This window comes from Ipomoea nil, unplaced genomic scaffold, assembly GCF_001879475.1.
Source record: "Ipomoea nil cultivar Tokyo-kokei standard unplaced genomic scaffold, Asagao_1.1 scaffold0268, whole genome shotgun sequence".
Taxonomy (NCBI): domain Eukaryota; kingdom Viridiplantae; phylum Streptophyta; class Magnoliopsida; order Solanales; family Convolvulaceae; genus Ipomoea; species Ipomoea nil.
The window spans coordinates 3232252-3256547 of record NW_017616696.1 but is presented as its reverse complement, the minus strand read 5'-3'; the positions used below and the strand labels follow the sequence as shown (position 1 = coordinate 3256547).

The 24296-nt window shown below is 35.6% G+C and overlaps 1 protein-coding gene across 3 annotated transcripts; it reads right to left on the bottom strand.

Moving 5' to 3' along the window:
• Positions 1-5570: 5570 nt before the first annotated feature.
• Positions 5571-22536, bottom strand: LOC109148615. 3 transcript variants are annotated; one of them, XM_019296354.1, is made up of 5 exons: positions 22280-22536; positions 21842-22098; positions 21255-21384; positions 7450-8332; positions 5586-7410 (listed from the first exon to the last, which is right to left on the bottom strand). In XM_019296354.1, the coding sequence occupies exons 2-5, from the start codon at positions 22072-22074 to the stop codon at positions 5861-5863; spliced, it is 2796 nt and encodes a 931-aa protein (XP_019151899.1). In that variant the 5' UTR covers positions 22075-22098; positions 22280-22536; the 3' UTR covers positions 5586-5860. The 3 variants fall into 3 exon arrangements, with proteins under 3 accessions (XP_019151904.1, XP_019151899.1, XP_019151894.1); XM_019296349.1 differs by having other exon boundaries at positions 5586-8332; XM_019296359.1 differs by lacking the exons at positions 21255-21384; positions 21842-22098; positions 22280-22536 and adding an exon at positions 8827-8948 and having other exon boundaries at positions 5571-8709.
• Positions 22537-24296: the final 1760 nt, after the last annotated feature.

Genomic DNA, 24296 nt, shown 5'->3' with positions numbered 1-24296 from the left:
AGAGACATATCGACAGTAGGGGGATGCGGTTTTGGGTTTGAGTATTTTTTTTTTTTTTGTTACTCTGACTAATTCTTGTCATTCCCAGGTGATGTTCCGGTTGAGCCGGTAGGTGCTGTTGCGGATGAGCTGGTAGTTGTTGTAGCGATTGAGCCGGTAGGTGCTGGCAATGTGGTCGCACCTTTGCCACAGGCTGATGATGCCGAAGTTCCGGATCAGCCCGCACAACCAGCGCCGGATTCTGATGGCTCAGATGTTGAGCCCGATGAGGTTGATGAGGCTTTATTTCCCCTTCTGAAGATGCACGCTGCTCCGAAGCACCTGGTTCCAGTAGGTGACACATACATTTCACATTCTTGTCAGCAACGTCATCTGTAATGGGTGGTGCATCTGCAATACAACAACATTTTCGTAACTTTTTAATTTGTTCACAATATTAACGACGTTGGTCAATAATAGCATTCATATCTATGCAATCACAAAACAACTACTCGAACATTCGTGAAGTAAACTACAGGAAAAGAATATCGCCTCTGTAGTCACACTCTATGCACGCACTTATCGTTGCCTACGCACTCTCCACCAAACTAACATCATTGCATGTTGTTATAAAAATTCATGTCGTTTCTATACTACAAACATTTGTATCATATGCACATACATCCCATTACGTTAGGTCGTCCCTAAAAACTATAACACAGATAACAATAGGCACATAAATTAAAAAACAAATAAAAAACACAAACAAAACCAATTACTGCACCGTCTATATACTACTATGCACAGACTAATGTAGGTCTACGCACCCTATTAATAACCTACCATCATTACAAGTTGGAATCAAAATTCATGTCGTTCCACACTTTCTCAAAACAGTCCCGCATGCACACACGTCTCGCTACATTTAGCTCATTCAACCTAACAAATATAAATTTTAATACAAAAAATGTAACCCTCGTCATACGCACACGCTATGCACAGACTACTGTTCGTCAATGCACCCGCCTGCTGAACTTCCGTTTCCTCTAGTCCTTATAATAAACGCGGGTGTTTGCACAAGCTACTACGCAACCACGCTCATACCTATACGCTGTTAACATCGGCACACAAACAAACCTCACTTATAGTTCGTCCGCCCCCAATAACACAAAACTTAGAAACAAATTTCCACGACATACGCATATGCCTAGACACTACTATGCACCTACCTGGTTATAATAGGGGTGCACCATATTGGTTATTGGTTATATACCATATTATGGATTTACGTCCATATGAGAATATGAAAAGAATAAATGTATAATAAATGTACAACCTAATTAATACTACGTATTACATAATATCATACCTAATATTACTATACATAATACCATACGTAATTATTATTTTTAATACCATGCATACAATTACCATACATACTTGAATTGGTTATCAATATAGATTTCTTAAATTAGTTATAAATCATACTAGTAATTGTCCCGTGCGATGCACGGACATTAATATTCACAACGTAATATTACAGTATTATAATATAAGTATAATTATAGAAATACGATTGAAATTATTTGAGATTTAAATAAATGAGCTACATTAATATATAACAAATTCATTAAGAATTACAAATTATTAAAAATTTCTTTATATACAACATTTTTAGTCGTAGTCCTGACTCCCCATTATCATCACATCTCAAGACTTTTAACCCCTTGGATGACTGACCTTTAAAACTGCAACATACATTTGACCATGATTAAAAACGGGTTTTGTCATAAACGAATTGACATGTGATAATATTTGGACTTGACTTTAATTTATTGTCATCGCATAAGAAAGCATTAGAGGGAATTGTTTCTTCTGAAATTTAAATGGTAGCCTTGAATCGGAATGGGTTAGTGACATTCGTGGAACTAAAATTTTAGTTCCTACATGAGCCCCACATATAATTTTAGCTTCCAGTACACGATCAGCCAGTTTAGTAACTATCAATCGAGTGCCGTTGCAAAGACATAATGAATGATCAATGTTTCTAGTTTAATGAGTTAGGCAACTCATTGGTGTATGCAGTGAATTTGTCTCTATTGAGGATAATAACCACTTTGACTTACTATTGATTCTACCCGTTTATGTTGACTGTTATCATATTGGACATAATTATTTGTCTGTTAAACAATGTTCACCACAAATAATGAAGTTGGATAAAAATAACCACGTAATAAAAAGAGAGCAACTTCTAATCAGTAACATATTAAATTTTATCATCAACAAATGTAAACATTTATAAATATGATTTTAAACATTTATAAATGGCCTCCAAAAATATCAATTATAAGCCCAATACAAATTAGCATTAAAAAATACATATCAGGCCTGCATTTAGTAGCCCATAACCCGAACCCATTAGCCCAAATATATAAAGGGAAAACCAAACCTTAAGCCACTAACGCCAGATTCGTCTTCCTTGCTCTGTACTTCGATCCTCCTCTCTAAACTCTTATCTCACTGCGATCCGGATTCATAAATTGAAACGGTAGATCGCTTTCGTAGATCTTAAGGCTTGGTTATCTAATTAATCCATGGCTAAGATTACGGTTCTATCACTGTTTTCTACTTTGCGATTGGTGAAATCGTTTTCCCTAAAAATTTCGATCTAAATTTTTTTGACCGGGGCAGATCTGTTGCTTCTATGAACAGATCTTTTAAACGAAGGTGTCAGAAACTCAGTTACACCGTCTTCCGCCACTGAGAGCATCGAGAAGTTTTTCTATGATAAAGATAAGTCCATTATTCTCATCATTATATATATATATATATATATATATATATATATATATATATATATATATATATATATGTCATTAAATTCGATTTATTGTTTATTTGGTAGATTGGTATGAAAAAAACTATAATACCGAGAAATCCCCCGCTCCCTATAATTGTTGATGAAATTATTTTCCTCATTTTGGTGTTCTGATTGATGTAATACTTAAAAGTTTATTAGTTTGTTAATTTTGTCATAGTTCCTGCAAATTTATAAATATTCAACTGATGGTTTAAATTTTAAAAATTTTGCCATGCATTTTTTTTAAAATGCATGTAGGAATAAATAGTTCCTTCACTTATCAACAAAAAAAAAATAGTATCTGTCCCGTAGGAATAAAACCAAATGTCCACAAGTAGTTTTGCATATTGCCTGGGTATTATATATAGTTGAGCTGTAGCATTTAATTCTTAAATATGCAAGTTTCCCCTTCTTGATAGCCTCAACTCTCCCTTTCTTCAATGTCTGTATTGAATGTATATATTGTATAGTTTTAAAGTGTTCATTGACAATTTACTGGGAGTGTAGGTGCAGAATTGTGTAACATGCTTGTGTTATAGCCATAAAGTTAAAATCTGAGTTGTTATGACCATGCTCATAGTATACCTAAACTGTAAAGATAATAAAAAAGATACATTGTGTACTTACCTCAGTTATCTAGTAGATGTTTTCTCTTTTTGGCAATAACCGTAGAACTTGTTAATCTCGTGAGATTTACCTGTGTATCAACTTACTTTTCCAAGTCCTTTGAATTCTGGGCTTTGGATTTCTGTGGAATTGGTTTTAACAGTGAGCCAAATTATTGCAGCTATCGTTGGTTTGTCATTATCAAGGCATGAGCACCCACACGAACTCCACTGTTTGCTTGGATTGTGGGTTATGCATATGGATGAAACTTTGGAGTTCTTCCCTACATTTGCTGTGGATTGAAGATTGTATTTATAGGATAGTTATTTTGGATACCAAAGAGTCTCACTGGACATTATGATACTTATTTTGCAATTATTGTGGATACTAAAGAGTCCAAGTGGACATCTTTCAATTACATTGCAGATACCAAAGAGTCATTCAATAAATGTAATCTAATGACTTTGGTGGGAGCTCATTCACACTTTTGGAGGGAAATTTTTTGGGGCTGGGATTCTGCTTTATTATATATATAAAGATAAAGATAAAGATTATAGTATTACGTCCATATGAAATAATATTAAGATACATAAAATTACCATACATACTTGTTAATATTTAGATTTATTAAATTAGTTACAATTCATATTATGGTAAAATAATTCTTATGCAATATACGATTTGAAAACTCAATGAATATTAAGATTCCGTGCAATGAACATATATTCCATCACGTGTACTCATTTGACCAAAAATATGAAGGTTGGTTCAATAAATCGTAAATATTACTAATTGTTTGGTTAGAGAATAATCTTTATCAATAAAAATTAAAATAATTAAATCTCTATCATATTCATATGTTGTTGCTTTAGGCTTTTGTCAAGGAGCACTACTCACGATCCTCAACACATTGCCATGGCTCCAAATCCTTGTGTTACTCCTATTGGTGCTGGAAGGATCGTCACATCAGGAAAAAAAATATTAATAGTCCAAACTCATTCAATGATGTCCCCTCTCATACAAATGACCTGCAGATCTAGTTGCTCAGAGTCCACTAATAATCAGATGGTCAGTTTTTTTTTCTATCACTATGAATAGTGCATTATTTAATCTTGCCCAGAGTCCAATAATAAACAACTTTTAATGGATTGAGATAAGGTATTAGAGAAATACCTTTTAATGGGTTGAGCAAACTCGTCCAGATTAATGATGAAGAAGATCAGATGATATATATGATCAATATAATCATAGTTTATATAATATATGTAGATAGATTTTAAATTTCACCAATGGTATATATGATTTTCTATTCTTTATTTAAAAAAAAAAAAAAAAAGAGTTGAAAAAGGATACAGAGATTTACCAAATGTGTAGGTGTAGTGCAACAGCTCTTCTGGATACGCAGAGAATATGGGTCTTGTTCCTCCTCTTCTTGAAGGTCCCTGTTCTCTACACCATTGCTATGCAGTTACAGAGAATATTCCCTTAGGTTCTTCGTAACTTGGTACTGTTTGTATGGAAGAGAATGTGATGTATATATAGGTGTTTAGATATGATTAAGGGTAACATTTATGGCTTTTATTATATTACCAATTACCAATTACCAATTAAAATTAGAGTTACAATTTTACATTTGGTTACCAAAAAATTATATATAGATACTTAATTTATATTTGAAGAATATATTTACCTAATTTACTTTATATACAGTAATAAGTATGTCTACACATAAATGAATAATATATAATATATAATTTCAATATTTTGATAATTAATTAAATTAGAAAATTAGGATATTATATAAATGCCGCTAAGTTTTGGGGGAAAATTTATATGATTTTTATATTATTATTATTATTATTATTATTATTATTATTATTTTATTATGCTTACATTATTTCATAAGATTTTTATTATATTTGAACAATAATATTTTCAATTATATTATAGAATATAATACCATACATAATATTACCAATTATGTAATATAACAATGAATAGATTTTATTTAATTTTCATTTGACATTTACTTACCAAATAAACTTTACTACAAAAGTTTTGGGGGGAAAATTTGTTAAGAGGGATATATAGATATAGATATAGATGGGGTTGAATGCATATACTCGTATTGACTCACAAGTGCATATAAATTGTATGATAATAATGGATTCAAAATTCAGAATCAAGGAGGCAAATAAAATAGAAAAGGAAATAAAAATCTTAAAGGAAGAAAAAGAAAGAAAAATAGTTACTAAAACTACAGCTTCTGGTCAAACATAAAGGGTAATCAGCTCGTAACTAATTACTCTCAGCACGTAATACTAACCTACATCAGTGTAATATAGCCAAGTGAACAAGATTCTTAAAGTCCGACTATGGACTCAAAAATATATAGCAAGAAAGGCTACTACTGTGCTAAGTCATCCCACTTAAACTTTGGATGTCATTGCTTTCTGTGGATGGAGTTTTCTTTCTTTTACGGTTTGAAACAGGAACTTTGCGTGGCCTTGGAGCGTAGTTAAGGCGGTAGCTGATAAGCGCATGCCCAAAAATGCTACAAGTACCAGCGTTGTTGAAAGCAATTTCGGCATCAGAGCGCCTCTTGAACACAACTTTTCCCCGCTTGGTCTTATGCATACCTTCAGTCTGAGACTCATCAAGAGGACCAAAACGGCTAAATATTTTATTTAGATCTGTTGCTGAGGGAACAGATTCCAGGTTTTTAAAGTTGAGAATCAGTGCAGTAGGACAGTCGTCTTCCTCAGCTCCTCCATCCGCAGAACCAGATGGATCTTCATGTTCTGACTGCATAATGATGGTGTCTCTTTCTTGATTGTCTGCATCTGTGTTGATACCAACAGGAATATTCTTCTCATCTTCGGTTCCATGTTCAAATATTATCTGTTCTTCAAGGTTCTGTTGTCCATAAACGAGACCAGATGGATCTTCAGCTTCTGACTGCACAATGATGGTGTCTCTTTCTTGATTGTCTGCATCTGCGTTGATACCAACAACCGCATCTGGTTGACCAACAGGAATATTCTTCTCATCTTCAGTTCCAGGTTCGAATATTGCCTGTTCTTCAAGGTTCTGTTGTCCATCAACGAGACCAAATGGATCTTCAGCTTCTGACTGCATAAGTATACCACCTCTTTCTTGTTTGTCTGCACCTGGGTTGAGACCAAAAACAGCATCTAACTGGCCAACAGGAATTATCTTTTCATTTTGGTCTTCAGGCTCATATAACATCTGCCCTTCAAGGTTCCCTTGAATAATTCTATCAGTCCAATATGAATCTTCTATGACATTAAATGCAGGTGATTCAGTTGTTTCATAATTCAATGAGCTTTCTCCTCTGCACTTTTCAACTAAAACTTCCTGATCTTTTAACTTAGAAGTTTCCAAAGTAAATTCCCTTAAGCCAGAGAAAATATTGGTGAATGGAGCCAAAATGTGATACCCATTAGTGGGATCTTTGGCAGCCAAGGAAAGGTTTAAGAGTACCTTGTCTAAAGAAAGGTTTAAGAGTACCTTGTCTAAAGAAAGGAACTCTACTCCGGGCTTGATAACTGTAGTTGATCCTCCAAGTTGAACAGCAGCCCTCTGTATCCGCTCCCCAATCTTAAGAAGTTCCCTTGGTGGTGATGACTTATTACTTCCAGTTCCTGAAGGTAAAAGTTTCTTTCTTCTCTTTACTTTAAGCTCACTCGATATCAAGTCACGTGGTTTGTGGCTATTACTAGAAGAAATAATGTTAATCTGCCCATCAGATTCATCCATATAGTCCTTGCCACCATCAGGCAAACTTGAAATATTGCCAAACATCAATGTTCCATTCTTCTCAAGACAGTCATTATCCTTTGACAACCGTTTACGCTTCCGATAAGGACCTCTGATGGTTGACTTCCTTTTCCCAGTTGGAATACTGGAATTATCAGTCAAATCCAGAACTGATCCTTCCAGACCTTGCAATACATTGGTGTCAGCATCATACTCCGACAGCCCACCAAACTCTTCCACTGCAGGTAGCTCATAATAACCCTTCCAACGGCTGAATGCCAGCAGCTGAGATCTTGCCACCACAAATCCTAGTCTATCAACCACACAGCACGGGGATGTTGCTATTGACTTCAAACATTGAAGAAGTGCTCCAGGCGCGAAAGAGGCCACAGTTGACAGTTTGTCACCACCATCCCTTTGACTTGATTCTGCTCGAATGCCAGCATTGGCAACACTCTGAGATTCAAATTTACATTGCACAGCCTTTGGCACACATGAGCAGGAGAGCCCAAACTCAACTCTTCGAGAAACCTCATCCAATGAGCAATCCACGGCATGACAGAAGGATTCTGTAGAGGATTGTTTCTCCATTTGGTTGAAGTACGTCCTAAAGGGTTTTATCTGTGACACTTCATTCCATGCAAATGTTTGGTCCCCAAAGTAGGCTATTAAGTAGCTGTCTCTCTTAAAATATTTCACGGCTTGCTGTGATGCAGCAGAAGGTTCAAATATCTGCCCCGGCCACCAAGGATGGCTCCTCACCTTGCCCCACACTAGATCAGACACATAAAACTGCCCTTCTTCCTCTGTTCTAGACTCCTCCTCACGACTTCTCGGAACCAGAGCAACGTGATTAATATCCTTTTCTTCTGCATATGATGGCTGTATAGTTATCAACTGTCCCTGACTTACCCCGCTTAGCAGGCTATTTGAGCCAACTATTTCAATGCTACCAGCAGAATCGATCCCAGTTCCTTCATTCCCAAGCCCATTTACAGAAACTTCACCTACAAACATCCGCTGCGTATTCAAATCCATAGTCCCATCCCCAGAAGGATTTGGAACTCCATCCTGAGCACCCACACCTAGGTATTCATCACCATCCATCTTTACCTCAACTTCAAAAATACCATCCTCTTCCCTTACATAACTATCCTGCAATACTTCCCCAACCATCAAAGGCTGCATTACCTCCTCTCCAGATTTCATTTCAGTCCCATGAGCATTCCAATTTCCACTGCCGTCTTTCAAATAACAACTCTCGCTTACTCCTGAATCCACATTCACCCCAAGCATGACCCCAGTATAATCAGTTTGACTCTCTTCGCCACCCATTCCCGAATCAATTTCCTATTCAAACTTTACATATCCCCAACGGCCCTAGATCCACCAATATGAACTGATGGAGACGTTACAAAAACCCTAAAAACGTAATTCAAGCCAACCACACCCAATTTCGGAGACGTTACAAAAAAAAAAAAGCCCTAAAAACACCACACATGCAATAAAAATTTAAAATTAAAATCAGAAAATGAACAAGCAAACGAGTACAATACAACAGAGCGACATAAGCATTTAACATATAGCGCATCGGAGTTTACCTTCCTCCCTTCGAATTTGTAACAGTAGCAGATCTTTCTACTCGCACAGAATTTGGTGGGGGAAGAAGACTCGCTTTGAGTTGTGAAGCCGAATCCTTGAGTGATTGTGAGACAGGAGACGGAGGGTGGAACAAATACGGACTATATTTTTTTAGTGAATAAAAAAAGGCGTTATTTTTTCAAATTCTGGAAAGTATTTGCTTATCTGACTTATTTTAAAATAATTTTTAAATTTACTAAATACTTTTTTTTTTTGGATCGATGGAAGGGAAACACCCGATGCAACAAATTTAGTGCTTCATTTGGCGCCACACCGGGATGCCAAATTGATCGTCCTTCAGAATCCGAGAGAGCTCGTCAGAGGGGTGGTATCAAGGTGAACGCCAGTTTCCTTTGCCAATAGGTCAGGCGCTTGGTTTTGAAACTTTGTTCTCTGTCAATAAGTGTTAGCTGTTACTCTCCAATGCTTTCAAGTTCTCGCCTGCAAGCATGGAGGATGTTGTCCGATGTTGTTGACGTTAGCCTTCCGGTTGATTGCATTAACGATTATCTTAGAGTCGCTCTCAAAGTAAGAATGTCTGCTTCCTATTAACTTTGCTAACTGGATTCCTTTTAGTAACGCCTAGGCTTCAGCTATGCCTGCCGAGCAAGCTCCAATGCTGTGGGTGAACCCTCTCAGCCACCTTCCTTGGTCGTTTCTAGCAAGCCCGCCACACCTTTCTTTGTTGGTATGTGGGTTGAAGCTATTGTCGACGTTGATCTTAATCCTTCACGGGGGAGGTTTGGACCATCTGATCAGTTTCCATAACCTGCTAGCTATCTAGGTGGTTGGCCTAGCTGCCTTTCAAATGTGTTGTTGATCTCGGCTACTTGCGCTTGAAATCCCTTGAATCCAATAGCTCTTGTAGCCCAACAACTGCTACTTTTTCAAATTTAATAAATACTTTATTAGTCTCATTTTATGTATTTGGTATAGTTAACCTAGCTAGACTTAACTAAAGTTATTTTTAATTTAACTTTTCATAATATTCAGTTTAGTATTAATATATAAAATTTATATACTCTGTATTTAGAAATTACAGGGGGTGTATGGTAGCTAGGAAAATTTCACAATACAATCGTTGACTTGGGAAAATTCGGTTAATGGGAATCAGTGAATCACATTACATGGTATCAAGGAAGGTAAATCTCACCTAGTGGAGGTAGGAATCTTTTTCCAGGGTGAATGAGTGACTATAAATTTACCAAATTTATTCGATTGCATATTTATCCTTCATGACTGTTGGTTTTAGGATTTTTGGATCCAGTGAGGTCCAACACAACCGTGGTTGGTGGATTCACCGTTTAAATAAAGCTATGAACTTAGAAGAAATTAGACACGATGATTTTAACGTGGAAATCGAAAGGTGAAAACCACAGGCCTTTTTGGGCGGTGCCAAGCCTAAATTCACTATTCTGTAGGATTGTTTGTATAAGTGGTATGACTATTTTGTATATAGAAATATTGTGTAGGGAAAGAGCTATACTTTGTATATAGAGGGGGAGTCTTCCTCTTGATCTTCTTGTTGGGAGAATGGTAGTCTTCTTGCTTAGATGAGTAGAGAGTGGTTGTGGAAGAGTGCCTTCTCCTTGGGAGAGTAATGGAGTCTTCTTTGTGTGTTGTGGATGGAAGAGTGCTTGTAGTATGTATGAATGAATGACCCCTTCTTCCTTGCTTTTTGAACCATTTTATCCTTCTTCCTTGCTTTTTGAACCATTTTATAGCTAGGGAGTAAGAGCTAGCCGTTGGGTGAGTCAATGAGTAATTAGTATGTAATTAATAGGATTTAATAGGAAAATAATGAAGCTTCATGGGGGGTTATGGATATTAAGCTGGGGTTAGGATGAGGTAGTAAATAGGAGGTTATGGGTTGAGGGGTAAAAATTAGGAGATTAATATGAATTAACGGCTAGTTTAATTTGAGTTTAGGTGGGCTAATCAGGGCTAGGCGGTCCAACTAGACCCAAATATTGGGTAGCCATTAATGACGTCAAATTAAAAGACTCTTATAAATATAAGAATGAGTTAATTTAATTTTGTGTCGTATATTTATAGGTGACAATTCATTTTTAGTTTTTTCTTTTTTTTTCTGAACATCCACATTTGGTCCTAGTATTACTGTGACATGACCATTTTGCTCCTACATCAATAAAATCGTTCAAATTTCATAAAATACAATGACATTTATGTCTTCAATTATAATTTTAAAAAAATAAAAATATAATTGGTCAACTCACTTTGTATTAAAAAAAAAAAACAAAATGTCCTTGTATTTAACGACATTTCAACGATTTTATTCACAAGTGACAAAAAATTGTCATGGCACAATAATACTAGAACCAAATGAAATGTTATGAAAAAAGAATAACTAAAAGTTGATTGTCACCTATAAATCTAGGATAAAAATGAAATTAACTCTATAAGAAATGTGTCTCTCCATCATGACACATTGTTTGTCAAAAAACATTAAATTCCGCAATTAAAGTTTTTCTTAATCTAATTTACTGTGTGGATATATATATATATATATATATATATATATATATTAAACAAATCAAATATGTTAATCAATTTTCCAAGTAAAATTTATTATTATGCTTCCAGGTTAACACCAAACATGTTAATGTAATTAATTTTTCAGTAAAGTTATTCCGTCAAATATATTCTTTGGAAACCCTTTTTCCAGGAACATAATGGATCAAAATTTTATTATTATAAGGAAAGGGGATACCATACATATACACATTACTTACCTCAATTGAGGTTTAAACCCATCACCTCCCACTTAGGTGAGCAACCTGATACCAGTGTACTACAAGCCACTTGGTTAATGAATTAGAATTTAGAAAGTATCAAACGGCCTTTAAAAGTACAATCAAACAAAACAAAAATTAAATTTAAAAATAAGTAAAAACACAAAAGAAAATAAACAAAGAAGAAAAAATTGGTTGGACTAAAATCATGAATAGTAAATAAGAGTTATGATGCCAAGCACTGAAGCACTTGTGCTCAGATGGCATGTAGTGATCTCTCTTACATGAAAAGCCATGAGATCAAGTATCAGTGGAGACGTTGTTGACTTTGTGTGTTTCATTAGGTTGAGAAAGTATGTTTGAACATCAATAGCATTCAAAAACAAAAACAAAACAAAAAAAAAAACAAAAAAAAACAAAAAAAAAAGTTACGATAGAAAATGGGGTAGAAAAATTAAAAAGATAAATATTTTTAAAAATTTTAAATAAGATATGATAGTTGTTATGGGATAAGTCAGCAGTTTTCGAGGCATTTACAACACGTTTGGTTCGCGGAATAAATTTTGAGGGAATAGAATTACTATTTACATAAGGAATGGAATAGGTAAGGAATAGAATAGAAATTGTATTCTGTTGTTTGGTTCGGCGAAGGAATAGACTTTAGGAATGTTATTCAATCTTTGGTGAGTGGTAAACTAACATTTAAGTCTATTGCTTGCCAGAAGAGTTGTGATTTCACATTGAATATTTGCAGTCTTAAACAAGATGGTGGCGGAGGCTTGTGGGTGATCCAGTAATGGCGCCGGGCGGGCCTTACATGGTTTGGAGACTCCGGCCAATGTAGTGGCGGTGCCGGGGAGTCAACAATTTCGACCTAAGTTTTGATCTTTCGGAGAAAAGAATGCGAAGCATTGACAAGATGCAAAAGACCGAGAGAAAAAGATGAAGGGTAAAATAGAAAATAAAATATAAAATCTATTCCTGAGAACTCAGGAATAGGTTAATACCAAGGGGGGGTCCTGGTAATAGCTATTCCCCTTGTAGGGGGGAATAGGACATGCTCAGGAACAGTGTTCCTGGGAATAAAAAATTTTACCAAACAAAAGAATATGCCTATTACTGAGAATGCTATGTCATTCCAAGCCTATTCCGCGAACCAAACGTGCTATTAGAGTTTTAGACTTTGAGTTGCAGAATTTTGCTATTAAAAAGGAGAAAAAGTAGTTAAAGGAAGAAAATGAGTTAATATTGACCATTTTGTGTTTTAGATCGCAATTACTAATCTAATTATTTTTTGTTACTTAATTTTTAAATAAAATTCAAAATGTTCCCAATAAAAGGTCTTAAAGCTTGGTGAAAATACAAGTATTTTAGTCATTTTAAATTGAACTTGTAAATGTTAATGAATCGAAATTGATCAAATCAATAATTAATAATTAAAAGTAGAAATACCAAAAGAATTAAAAAATGTTATCTTGGAAATAAAATATGATAAAGGGGTGGAGGTGTAAAGAGAGCAGCCGAAGAAAAAAAAAAAAAAAAAAAAAAAGGTAAAAAGAGAAAGAGAGTAGCTGGCAAATTGATAATGGGCCATGGAGGTTGAGCTTTAGATTTCAGAAAGAGTTAATTTTAGCAATGATATTCTTTTTTTTTTTTTTGAAAGTCAATTAGACGATTGTATTAATGAATGAACGCAGTAATAGTGTAGAGGGAATAGAATCTCAATACATAGAATGTTCCTGAGCGAACACTAAAGAATCTAGAGTATGAGCATGTAAATTAACTTGTCTAAAAACATAACTTAACGAAAACTGATTAAATAAAGACATAGAAGTTCTGCGCTGATCAATCACGACCCCAACATAAGAGATGATAGATGTTGTTTGTTGGTGTAAAGCACTCTGTAACACCATGCAATCCGTGAGAAGACAGACCGTTGTGATATTCCTTTCCAACAACCAAGATAGTGCCTCCTTACAAGCTAGTGCCTCCGCCATAAGTGGCGTGAAACAAAATGGTAGCTTGCCATTCTTTGTTGCTACAAATGAACCCCCTGATGAGAGTAGCACAACGTCGTACGTGGCATCCCCGGTAGCCGGCGTCTACATAGCATCGTGGTGCACCGTGATCTGCTGGTGTATCTTATGCCGCCGGCAATGGGTGTGTTGGGCGGTGATGGATCTGGCGGTACGACGGCATGGTAGCGGACGCCCTTCTCCAGACGTCGACCGGGCGTGATAACGAACCTTCCCACACGGCTGTATTCCGACTGCTCCATAAGTGGTATAGCACAGCGACCATGAGACCACATTATTCCTCCGTCAAGACTGTCAAAGCACCCATTAGCCATATTTGAAAGGAATTTGTAACAATATTTGTAATAGGTAAGCGTAACATTCCAAACAAGTCTAGAATATTCACAAAACACTAGAGCATGCAACACATCTTCATGATCTAAACCACACATTGGGCACACAGGATCCACTCCTACTCTCTTCACTATTAGATTATTAGTGGTGTGAAGAATATCACATATAGCTCTCCATAAAAAAGTCTTTCATTTGGGTGGAATTTTTAATCTCCACATTGTAACTCATTTATCAAAGGCACCTGAGCTATTATCAAAGTCTCCAATAATACACCTATAGGCATTTTTAACCGTATAAATTCCATTTGGGTCTCCCTTCCAATACCATGAGTCCTCGTAGACTGGGCCTTCCAATACCATGAGTCCTCGTAGCCCTGGCTTATTGGAATTATCCGGCCTTCCAATACCATGAGTCCTCGTAGCCCGGGCTTACTGGAATCTTAATGATCCGATTTACATCCTCAAGAATAAAAAGATCAGATAGAATACGTGGACCCCAGGTGTTTGTTTGTTGATCAATCAGACCAACCACTAGTGCGTTCTCTTGGCATATCCGTTTTAACTAAAGGGTTGGGATTATCTGGCAACCATGACCCCATATTAGCGAGAATCTGGGTTAGTAAGAAAAGGTCATGCCTGTTTTTCCAGCATTGCCAGATTAAATGCCTGTAATTCTTTTCAATGGTAGCATCTTACTCTGATTATATTAATTTTTTAAAATTAATTTTCGACTTTTAATTTGGACACTTTAAATTCCTTAATTTTCAATCTTTTTTCTAATTGAGGTCCTAATCTCAGTCCAAGCCCTAGAATATTATGTTTCTTGTCGTTCCTCATTTGCTGGGTGCTCATGTGTTCCTACATTAGTGAGATGTTTCCAAGGTATAGAAGCGGAAGCTCTTCGTCTTCAAGAAGGCAAGAATACATATATGGCTTGCTGAATGCTCAAGGACTTTGTGATCCAATGGCACCAAATTACTCTCTCATCAGAGAGTGGCACCAAATTACTCTCTCATCAGAGAGTCGCTCTTTGTGCTTCATTTAGTTGAGAAAGTAATTATGAACAAATACTACCTTGTAAAATTATAATAGAGTCAGTAGTATTAAAAAAAAAAGTTAGATTATTTAAATTTTAATAAAAGTATAGGCAACTAATTCATGCCATAAGCCAAATCATAAAGAAAAAACACTAGGAAAAATTTAAGTGGTAAATAGCACCTATTTGATTTATGAAAACCTTCAAAAAAAAAAAAAAAAAAAAAAAAACAAACAAACAAACAAACAAACAAACAAACAAACAAATAAACAAACAAACAAACCTCAAAAGAAAACTCTTTCACTAACCAAACATGAGAATTCATAATTTCACAAAATTATTGCAAAAAAAAAATAATAATCTTTTCCGACAAACCAACAGGCTGTAAGTAAAAAACAAAACCAAATGGGCTATAATTTTTATTTTTTATTTTTTAAATGGTTTCACGTTCAAACTTGCAGAATAAAGCAGCCCGATCATACCATGCAGACTCTTATCACAGAAATAATTCAATTTCTTCCTGAATGAAGGAAGTAGCCCGACCTTAAATGCAGACAGCTTCCTATCACACAGATAACTCAATTTCTAAGAAATGAGATCCACAAATTCTAGTTAAATGAATAAGATTCTCACTACTATAGAACAATTCTTCTTCACACCCAATATAAATATTTAAAATATCACGGAGCTGTGACACCCAGAGACAACAAAAATCAATCAATCATGTTACAGAGTTTAAAGCACAAGGATTCTTATATATATTTATAGATTACAGACTCAGTTCAGAGTCCAATCATGTTCCGGGCAAACAGTGCGCCATTGATCCCCTGAAGAAGATCGACTTCTACTCTCTGCCTTGCATTGGAACCATCATATGCTGACCCTAAGAATGCAAAATTCCAATAGATATATTATTCACCCCAACAAATCGAAATCTCTATATTTTGAGCTTTAAACTATACAGAATCTAGAAATTTATAATGAGATATAAGCAACACATAGTTAACCTCCAAAGATTATGATCAAGAATGAATGAATGCAAAATTCCTCTTGAGATGCTTAGCTTATGCAATATGATAAGACTCCAATATATAATTCCTCTTCTATAGCAAAAACTCCCAACTACCTCTACAAGACTACAAGTAACCTCTTTGACAAATATAAAGGCTTTCACCTCTTTGACAAATATAACCTTTCTATTTCACATGCATCTTAATTTCCTACCTCCAATCACCAAGAAAAGGGTAGAGCCATAGAGGAAATAGCAAATAAAGACCAAACCAATAATATTGCAAACTCAAGCAACAATGTCATAAGCTTTGCATGAAGTCAATCTTGGTCTAGAGATGTAGTTCAGTCTCCACCCTTTACAGAGTAAAATATGCTCCTATAAAAGAGATAAATTCCTAAAAGTCAAAATGACTCCACAAAATTGAGAGAATGGTTATGGAAGTTATGGTATGCATACAATCTCCCTGCACCCTACTCATAATTTCACGGTGGAAAATCAATCAAGGAAGTGACATTTCCAAAGCATTGAGGACAACTTTAATTAGTCACTCCAAGAGAAGTACATTTTATTGACAGAAAACCTCTAGGCTAGATCAAGATGATCTACGCCTAATCATCTAGTTAGAGGCATTTTCTCAAAAAGCTATAGATGCCACACCCTTATAATCTTGTTTCTTCCTGTCCAATATATAGATCTATAAAATCCACTTTAGGCTGCTCTCAAAAATGTCAAAAGTAAAGGCAATGTCCATGTTGATTTCTTATCTAGGCTTCATAAGATCAAGATGATCTCGGCCTGATAAGGTAGATGCTTACACCATGTCAAAAGACTTACATGATGGATCCCAGACCATTAAGATTTAAGAGTTTTTAGGACACCTGATGATCTACCAGTCTACCACCCAACTAGGGATGGCAATTTCAACTAGGGGTGACCCATCATTGACTTGACCTAGTAACCATGAGACAAATTATTTACAGAAACACCGAACCAATTGTGAATGCCAAGTTTTTTTCTAAACATGGAATGCAAATTGCTCTACCCCCTACCCCTTTAGAACAAATCCAAATTATACATTTGCCCACATATTCAAGCTTCGCATACAATTGAAAGGACTTCTTCCATAGTTCAGACCTAAGTATCAAGAGGAATCAATATTCTTGAGTCATGATAAGTACAAGGACCATCTGAGAATTCACTTCACTAGACCAATTCAAATATAGAATTCTCATGCATAATTGCTTATAGCACACCATTGTTCTCTGTAACCCATTGGTGTCATACAGCATTACAGCATTGATCTTGGAGAAGAATACCATGATGCTAAGAAATTCTCTTCCAAGATATATAGCCATATAATCCAACAGCATCACAACCTAAGCCACATCATATTCACACCAAGAGAAGTAATGCAGCTAAGGCTGAGTGCTATAGGAATCTACAGGATACACAGAACCCATGGTCACAAGATACTAAAAACCATCTCTACTCTACGCAGGAACTATCATCATTCACTCCTAGAAGTAAAGATACAGGATCTCTCAGAAAATCACTTAGGAACAAGATACAAAATAGAAAAGCACAAGAAGAGATGGGATTCTCAAGCCTAGGGTCCAAAGCTTCAGGTACACCCTCAGATGAAGAACAGAGGATGAGTTGGGAATGATGCAGTGATTGGATTAATGGAAACATGTCAAGATGCATGGGGAATATGGCAAAAACTTTGGTCACAATAACTGATCACTTCACACCATGTGTCAAACTTTTACTAAAGAATCTTCAAATAATGATAAGGCTTGGCTTTGCTTTATCTACATGAAGAGTTGGTGCCATCTTGACAGGACAACTCATTGTTTTATGTCATTGGTGTACATTGTTTGAGTCTATATTAATAGAGTACACTGTTCACTTTTCTAGAGCCTTCCATCTCATCTATTTAAGAGATGTTATGTGTTAGTTTGAATGCAGAACTAGTCTCAATTAATAATGCTTGTGTGTTACATATCCATATCTTTCTAAGCTTCTCTGATTCCTCTTCAATCATATACCCCTTAAATTGGCTTTAGGATAGGTGACAGTAGGTGACAAATAGAACACCACATGAACCCAAGCTAAATAGCTAATAGACAAAGATGAGATATCTAGGGATGAACTCATCAAGCTTCACCTTACCACTTGGGTAGCTAAGTATGAGAAGCTCCACCAGAACCATCAACTCATTGAAAAACTTATTTAAAGCAAAAAAGTGCACCAACATAGCTGCACGTTGCTTTAAAGTGCAAAGCAAAGCATTGCTTTAAACAAAAACAAAATTACAAAAAGCAACACTAAATGGCAAAAATCAATCAAACCTTATAATTCAAAATGATATGTAAATGATTTATAAAGTAATCTCTAAGACAATATATATCATATTTATCATTTGATAATAATAAGTCATTTTTTCACTTGTAATATTAAATTAGTCGTCAATTATTAATACCCATAATCCTCAAATAAAGCAATTTCAATTTCTTCATCAAACAAATGATTAAAATATATTAAATCAACATATTGATGATTTGAATTAATTAATTACAGTAAAAAATTACAATTCTCAAACTCACTATCCTGAGGGGTTTTTGACAAAAATAGGCGTGGATGTTGGACGAAAATAGATAGATTTTGGAACTTGAACAGAAATAGGAAAATTACTTTCCCAAATGCGTTGTAGTTAATTATTTCCCTTGAAACGCATTTCCCAAATGCGTTGTAGTTAATTATTTCCCCTGAAACGCATTTACCAAATGCATTTTGGCCTAATCTTTATTTTTCACCACCACTGAAAAATTTTATGAAACGCATTTTGGAAATGCAATTTAGGAAAAATTTCAACAACTATCTCTTAAAGTAACTCTCAATTGGAGAGAGACGACAATCAACAACACCCCAAAACAGAAAACCCCCAATTTGCAAATTGGGATGAACGTGTTAGACGACAATAATAAAGAGAAGAAAATGCAATCGAATCAGGTTTGCCAAGGAAGGAAAAGAGTGTTGGAATGTGCCAAAAAATGAAAAAGAAAAAAGTTGAGGATGATTATGAAAGGGCATACAAAGGAGTAGCATACATGTCCCTAGTGTGATTGGCTGCGATCAGTTGAGTTGTGGAGACCATTGGAGGTGCGAGATTGAGAGATTGTAGCAGTAAATATTAAAGCTCTAATTTTTGTTCCATTCACCATTTAACTTTCCTGCTATGTGCAAAAGCACACTTAGGGCAGCACTTTTGCATTAATAGCCACTTTGATATGATTCCCTAAATTGTGCACTTCGCCAAAGCAAATCGGTGCCTCTTCGATCACAATCACTTTTGACAAGTGTGCTTTGACGTGTGCATTGTGTTAAGTCTGGTGCTACGTGGGTTGGCAAAGAACAAATATTACTCTGAATGTGAGGAAAACTAGAGAAGAATAGTACATACACCATATAAAGGAAAGGGCACATTTGTCATGTGAAAAAAACACGCATTCCACTTGAGTGCACCTTTACGTATTTTCCATGTTTCTTTTTAGTGCAATAAGACAGAAAAGGGCAATAATTAGGATCCTTTTGCACATTTTAAATTAAGAAATTCCAACCAAATATAGACAAGTGACCAACTAGATAAAGTATAGGCATCCTTAATAGCATAAAGATGGGAGAAATTTTCCAAATTAAAAAAATAAAAAATAAAAATAAAAATAAAAACTAATTTACATGAAATGTGAACTACAAAAGAAAAGGTGATTAATAGAAGTTGGAATCTAATCATAACATGGTAGAGATTAACTTACTACTAAAAAAACCTATGAAATGCAAAAAAAGGGACCTCTATCTCTCAATGTAACTCTATCGGAAGGCAACAAATAACAATCAACAACACCCGAAAAAAAGAAAACCTACAATTTGGAGCTGAGTTGATCATGTTGGGCAATGAGAATAGAGGGAAGAAGAGGCAATCGAATCAATTTGCCAAGGAAGAAAGAAAAGTTTGGAGGATGCCTTTCAAAAAACAATGAGGACAAAAGGGTATCCAGAGGAACTACACGTCTCTGGCATGATTGGCTGCAACCTGTTCAGTTGTGGAGGCCACTGGAGGTGCAAGAGTGAAAGGCTGTACCAGTAAATTCAATTAAAACTCTGAACTTTTGTTCCATTGACCAATCCACATCACTCACTGGTTCACCGCATCGGTTCACTTTCTAACATTTGTGCACTTTGCCAAAGCACAGTAGTCCTCCTTCGATTACAACTACTTTTGACGTGTGCATTGTGTTAAGTGTGGTGATAAGAGGGTTGGCAAAGAGCAAATATTAAAGTTAATGTGAAGAATAAGTACACCATTATAAGGAAAGGGCACATACTTCATGTGCTGAAAACATCCATTTCACTAGAGTGCACCTTTATGCTGGGTTAACAAATACACTTAAACATATTTAGGATCCTTTTGCACTTTTTATTAAGAAAAGTGCAACCACATATAGACAAGTGGCACACTGGAAAAAAAAAAAAAAGTATAGGTATCTAAAATAGTATAAAGATAGGAGAAATTTTCTAAATCAAAAAAAGCCTAATTTACATGAAATGTGAACTACAAAAGAAGAGATGATTAAAAGAAATGGGAATCTACTCATAACATGGTAGAGAATAAATGTTGACACAAAGACAACCATTTCTGAAAGATAGGCACGCACACGTACTCCACGCAGTAACAAGGATCTAGCACTTTATATCCTTAATCAGGCACATAGAGGGAGAATACCTGTGAGTTTCCATAACTCATTCCTTGAGTGAATGAGCCTTGATGTGCAAGCTGTAGTAAGATACATAAAGACCATAATTCATTAAGACACTGTTGCATCTTTTTAAGTTAAACAAATGAACAATTGAATAGCAATATATTGAAGTACGGAAATACCTGCATATTAGGATTAGGATGCATCCCATCTCTTTTACCTGGACCATCAGCGGCCTTTGCCGACCCCTTTGTATCACCCTATAAAATAAATTAGTTAGGCAAAAGAACATAGCCAATATATATCACTTTGGAAAGCACATTGGCTTACCTCCATCTGCAAAAGCCATTGATCCAAAATTGAAAAAGAAACAAAAAAAATAAAATAAAAATCCATCAGTTCCACAACATGAACATCCAGACTATGAGAACCAACATAAGATGAAGAGACAATGATAAGTACCTCCCTGTAACGGGTGAGGTACACCTTCAGGGGGTCAAGATAATCTTCAAACCCTAAAGTAGCCATTGCCCATAGCAGATCATCTCCATTAATTGTCTTCCTTTTTTCTCTCTGGCACTTGTCACTTGCCCTTGTTAACAACCAGAAAATCTTCTCAGAATTGCAATCAAACATAACAAAACACATATCAAAATATGTGTACTTATAAAATGCCACATAAGGAAGCTCTTGCATATGCAGAAAAATTCAATGTTTTTACACACACACACACACACACACACACAAAAAATCAAGGATAGAACCATATATACACAGCAAATATTACTAATTAGTGCAGCCTAGTAGCAGGAAGTAACAAAAGAATATATTTATTCAACTGTGTATATTCAATATAAAGCTAATGACTTGGGGACAGACAGACAGAAAGCTGTAAAACACGAAAAGTTTATCATGATCTAGGAGCATTTGATGACATAGAAAGGGAGAAAACATCTCTCGCAGATATAATCAGATCATACAGCAGTAAAGCAAATAGATTATCTCAAACAGTTCACTCCCTCTAATCAATCCAAAAAAATAAAGCATACTCGCTGGTGATGAAGCTGATGAACTCGGAGACGCATTCCTGAACAGTCTCCTTAGCATCCTTAGCAATTTTACCGTTGGGCGGGAGAGCCTTCTTCATGATCCGACTGATATTCGCGATGGGGAGAAACCTATCCTGCTCCCTAACATTCGACCTAGGGCTCTGCTCCCCGCTCTCGTGACTGCCGCCACCGGGACTCTGCGGATGCTGCGACGATGCCTGACCGTCCGACATAGCAGCAGCAGCAGCAGAAAAACCCTAACCACGCCACAAACAAAACATCAAGCAAACAGTTCATTTTTTAAGCAGGATCGAAAATCCAATCCAATAAATCTGTAAAAATCGATGAACAGATTAATCGAGAATTTTGTGCATAGATTATGTAGAGATAGTGATAGCAATAGAGAGTGTAGAAGAAATGAGAGATATGAAAGAGAACCTGAGAAACAGAGTATTTGTATTTGGGCGGGGGTGAAGGAGAGAAGAGGGGAGGGGAGATCGGACGCTGGAGAAGAGGGGAGAGAGGAGACGACTGAGATGAGAGATTGGGGTTGGGGTTAGGTTTATCAACACCGTTGGTTCTCTTCCTCTCTTTTTCTTTTTCTTTTTGTTTTTTTAATTTTTAATTCTCAATATTATAATGTATTACCAAACCACACTGGAGAGTGGAATCCCTCTTTCTCCGTTCTGAGCGCTCAGTTTAGATAGAACCGTTCCATCTGATTAGGCCACGTGTAGGTGGCGGCGTTCACACGGTGGCTGTTGCTGCCCAGCTCGCAACTTTGTACGAGGTCGTTTGGGTTTTGTTGTTCTTTATTCGTACTTTATGGATTATTTTTAATATTCGCTTCACTATTCCGCAACACAACATTAAAATTAGGGGTGTCTTCACAAGTAGATGGTGAGATCCACATATTAATTTCTTTCACCTTAGGCTATGTTTGAAAATTTGAAAAATAATTTTTAAAAATTATTTTTTAAGTTTTAAGTATTTGGTAAAAGGAAAAAAATTAACATTACATAAAAATAACTTTTGGTCAAAAAATTGGTTATGTTTTTCTGGAAAATAACTTCCCCTTATTGTTGAGAAGTTATTTTTCAGATCCACAAACTTGTGCAGCGGCCTTCATCGTCTTCTTATTCTCGCAGAGAAAGTTGTGGCTTCTTCATCTTATTGTCGCCGTCTTTCTTTTCTCCATTGTCTTTCCTATCGTCACTGCCACTACTACGGCCACGGATATCCACCAAGATATTTTTCCATCTATTTTTTTTTTTTTACCTCTGGTGGCGAATTTGGCGGACCTCAGCCACTAGAGAGAGTTTTTCGGCTGTGGGGACTAAGACCCACAGTCGAAAACATGAGAAAAAAAGTCTGGTTTTTGCATCAGAACCCAGTGTTATTTATTTGATTTGTTATATATAAATACTAACACTTATTTTGCTAAATAATCCACTAGTCTAGTTCCTTTTTGTTGGTCTTGAAAGATGTGAAAGTCTATGGGGGGTGAATAAACTTTCAAAATTTCTTGTTTTACTATATTAAATATGATTTTTAAAAATCAAGAGTATAATGCGCGGCGGAATAATTTAACTTGTTGTAGCGTTGTTTGGACGTAAATATTTGAAAGTGCACAATGTGTGATCAGTTGATCTTGTTCACAAATAAAGCGTAAAAATGTAATGTAAAACAATAAAATGCAAGAGAGATTTTTAAGTGGTTCAGCAACTCTACTTACATCCACTCTTCTCCTTAAACTTCAAAGAGGTTTTCACTAAGTATTTTGGCCTCAAATACAAAGTGATCCAACCACAAATCATCCACCAAGTAATGTGATTGAGTATGGTGTGCATTCACCTTGGATATCCCCACCAAATATTCAACACCTAATCTCCACTTCAAGGATTGTCAATCCTAAAGTCATATAATAATTTTGAAAAATAATAATTAAAATAAATTTTTTTATATATAATTTGATATTATGACATCATATTTATGGGAAACTTGGAAGTAACCTGTAAAAAAATAATATTTGCACAATTTTTGAATGTTTAATGTCTAATTGCACACTTTTTGTTTGATAATTTAATTGCACAATGTATAAAAGTTCAGTGGCCTATTTGACACTTTTTCATACTCAAAATACTCAAATAGTAATGCAAAATAACATAAATAGAAACTCCTAAAGTCACAATATCATAATAATACAAAGTTTATTCATCAAAATAAAGTTCTGCCAAGCGTCCAACCAAGAGTAAGTCTCCAAGTCTCAAACTCTATTTAACATTTCAATCGTCTTCTTCAACTCTTCAACGTGAGAAGAGAAAAAATGAAAAAAAAAAAAGAAAAAAGTGAGAAGCAGTGATTTACCTCGGGCTCGATTTTGTGAGCTCGACCTAAGCAGGAGGCAAGCGAGGCAGCGACGACGCAGGCGAGGAAGGTCAACGACAACGATGAC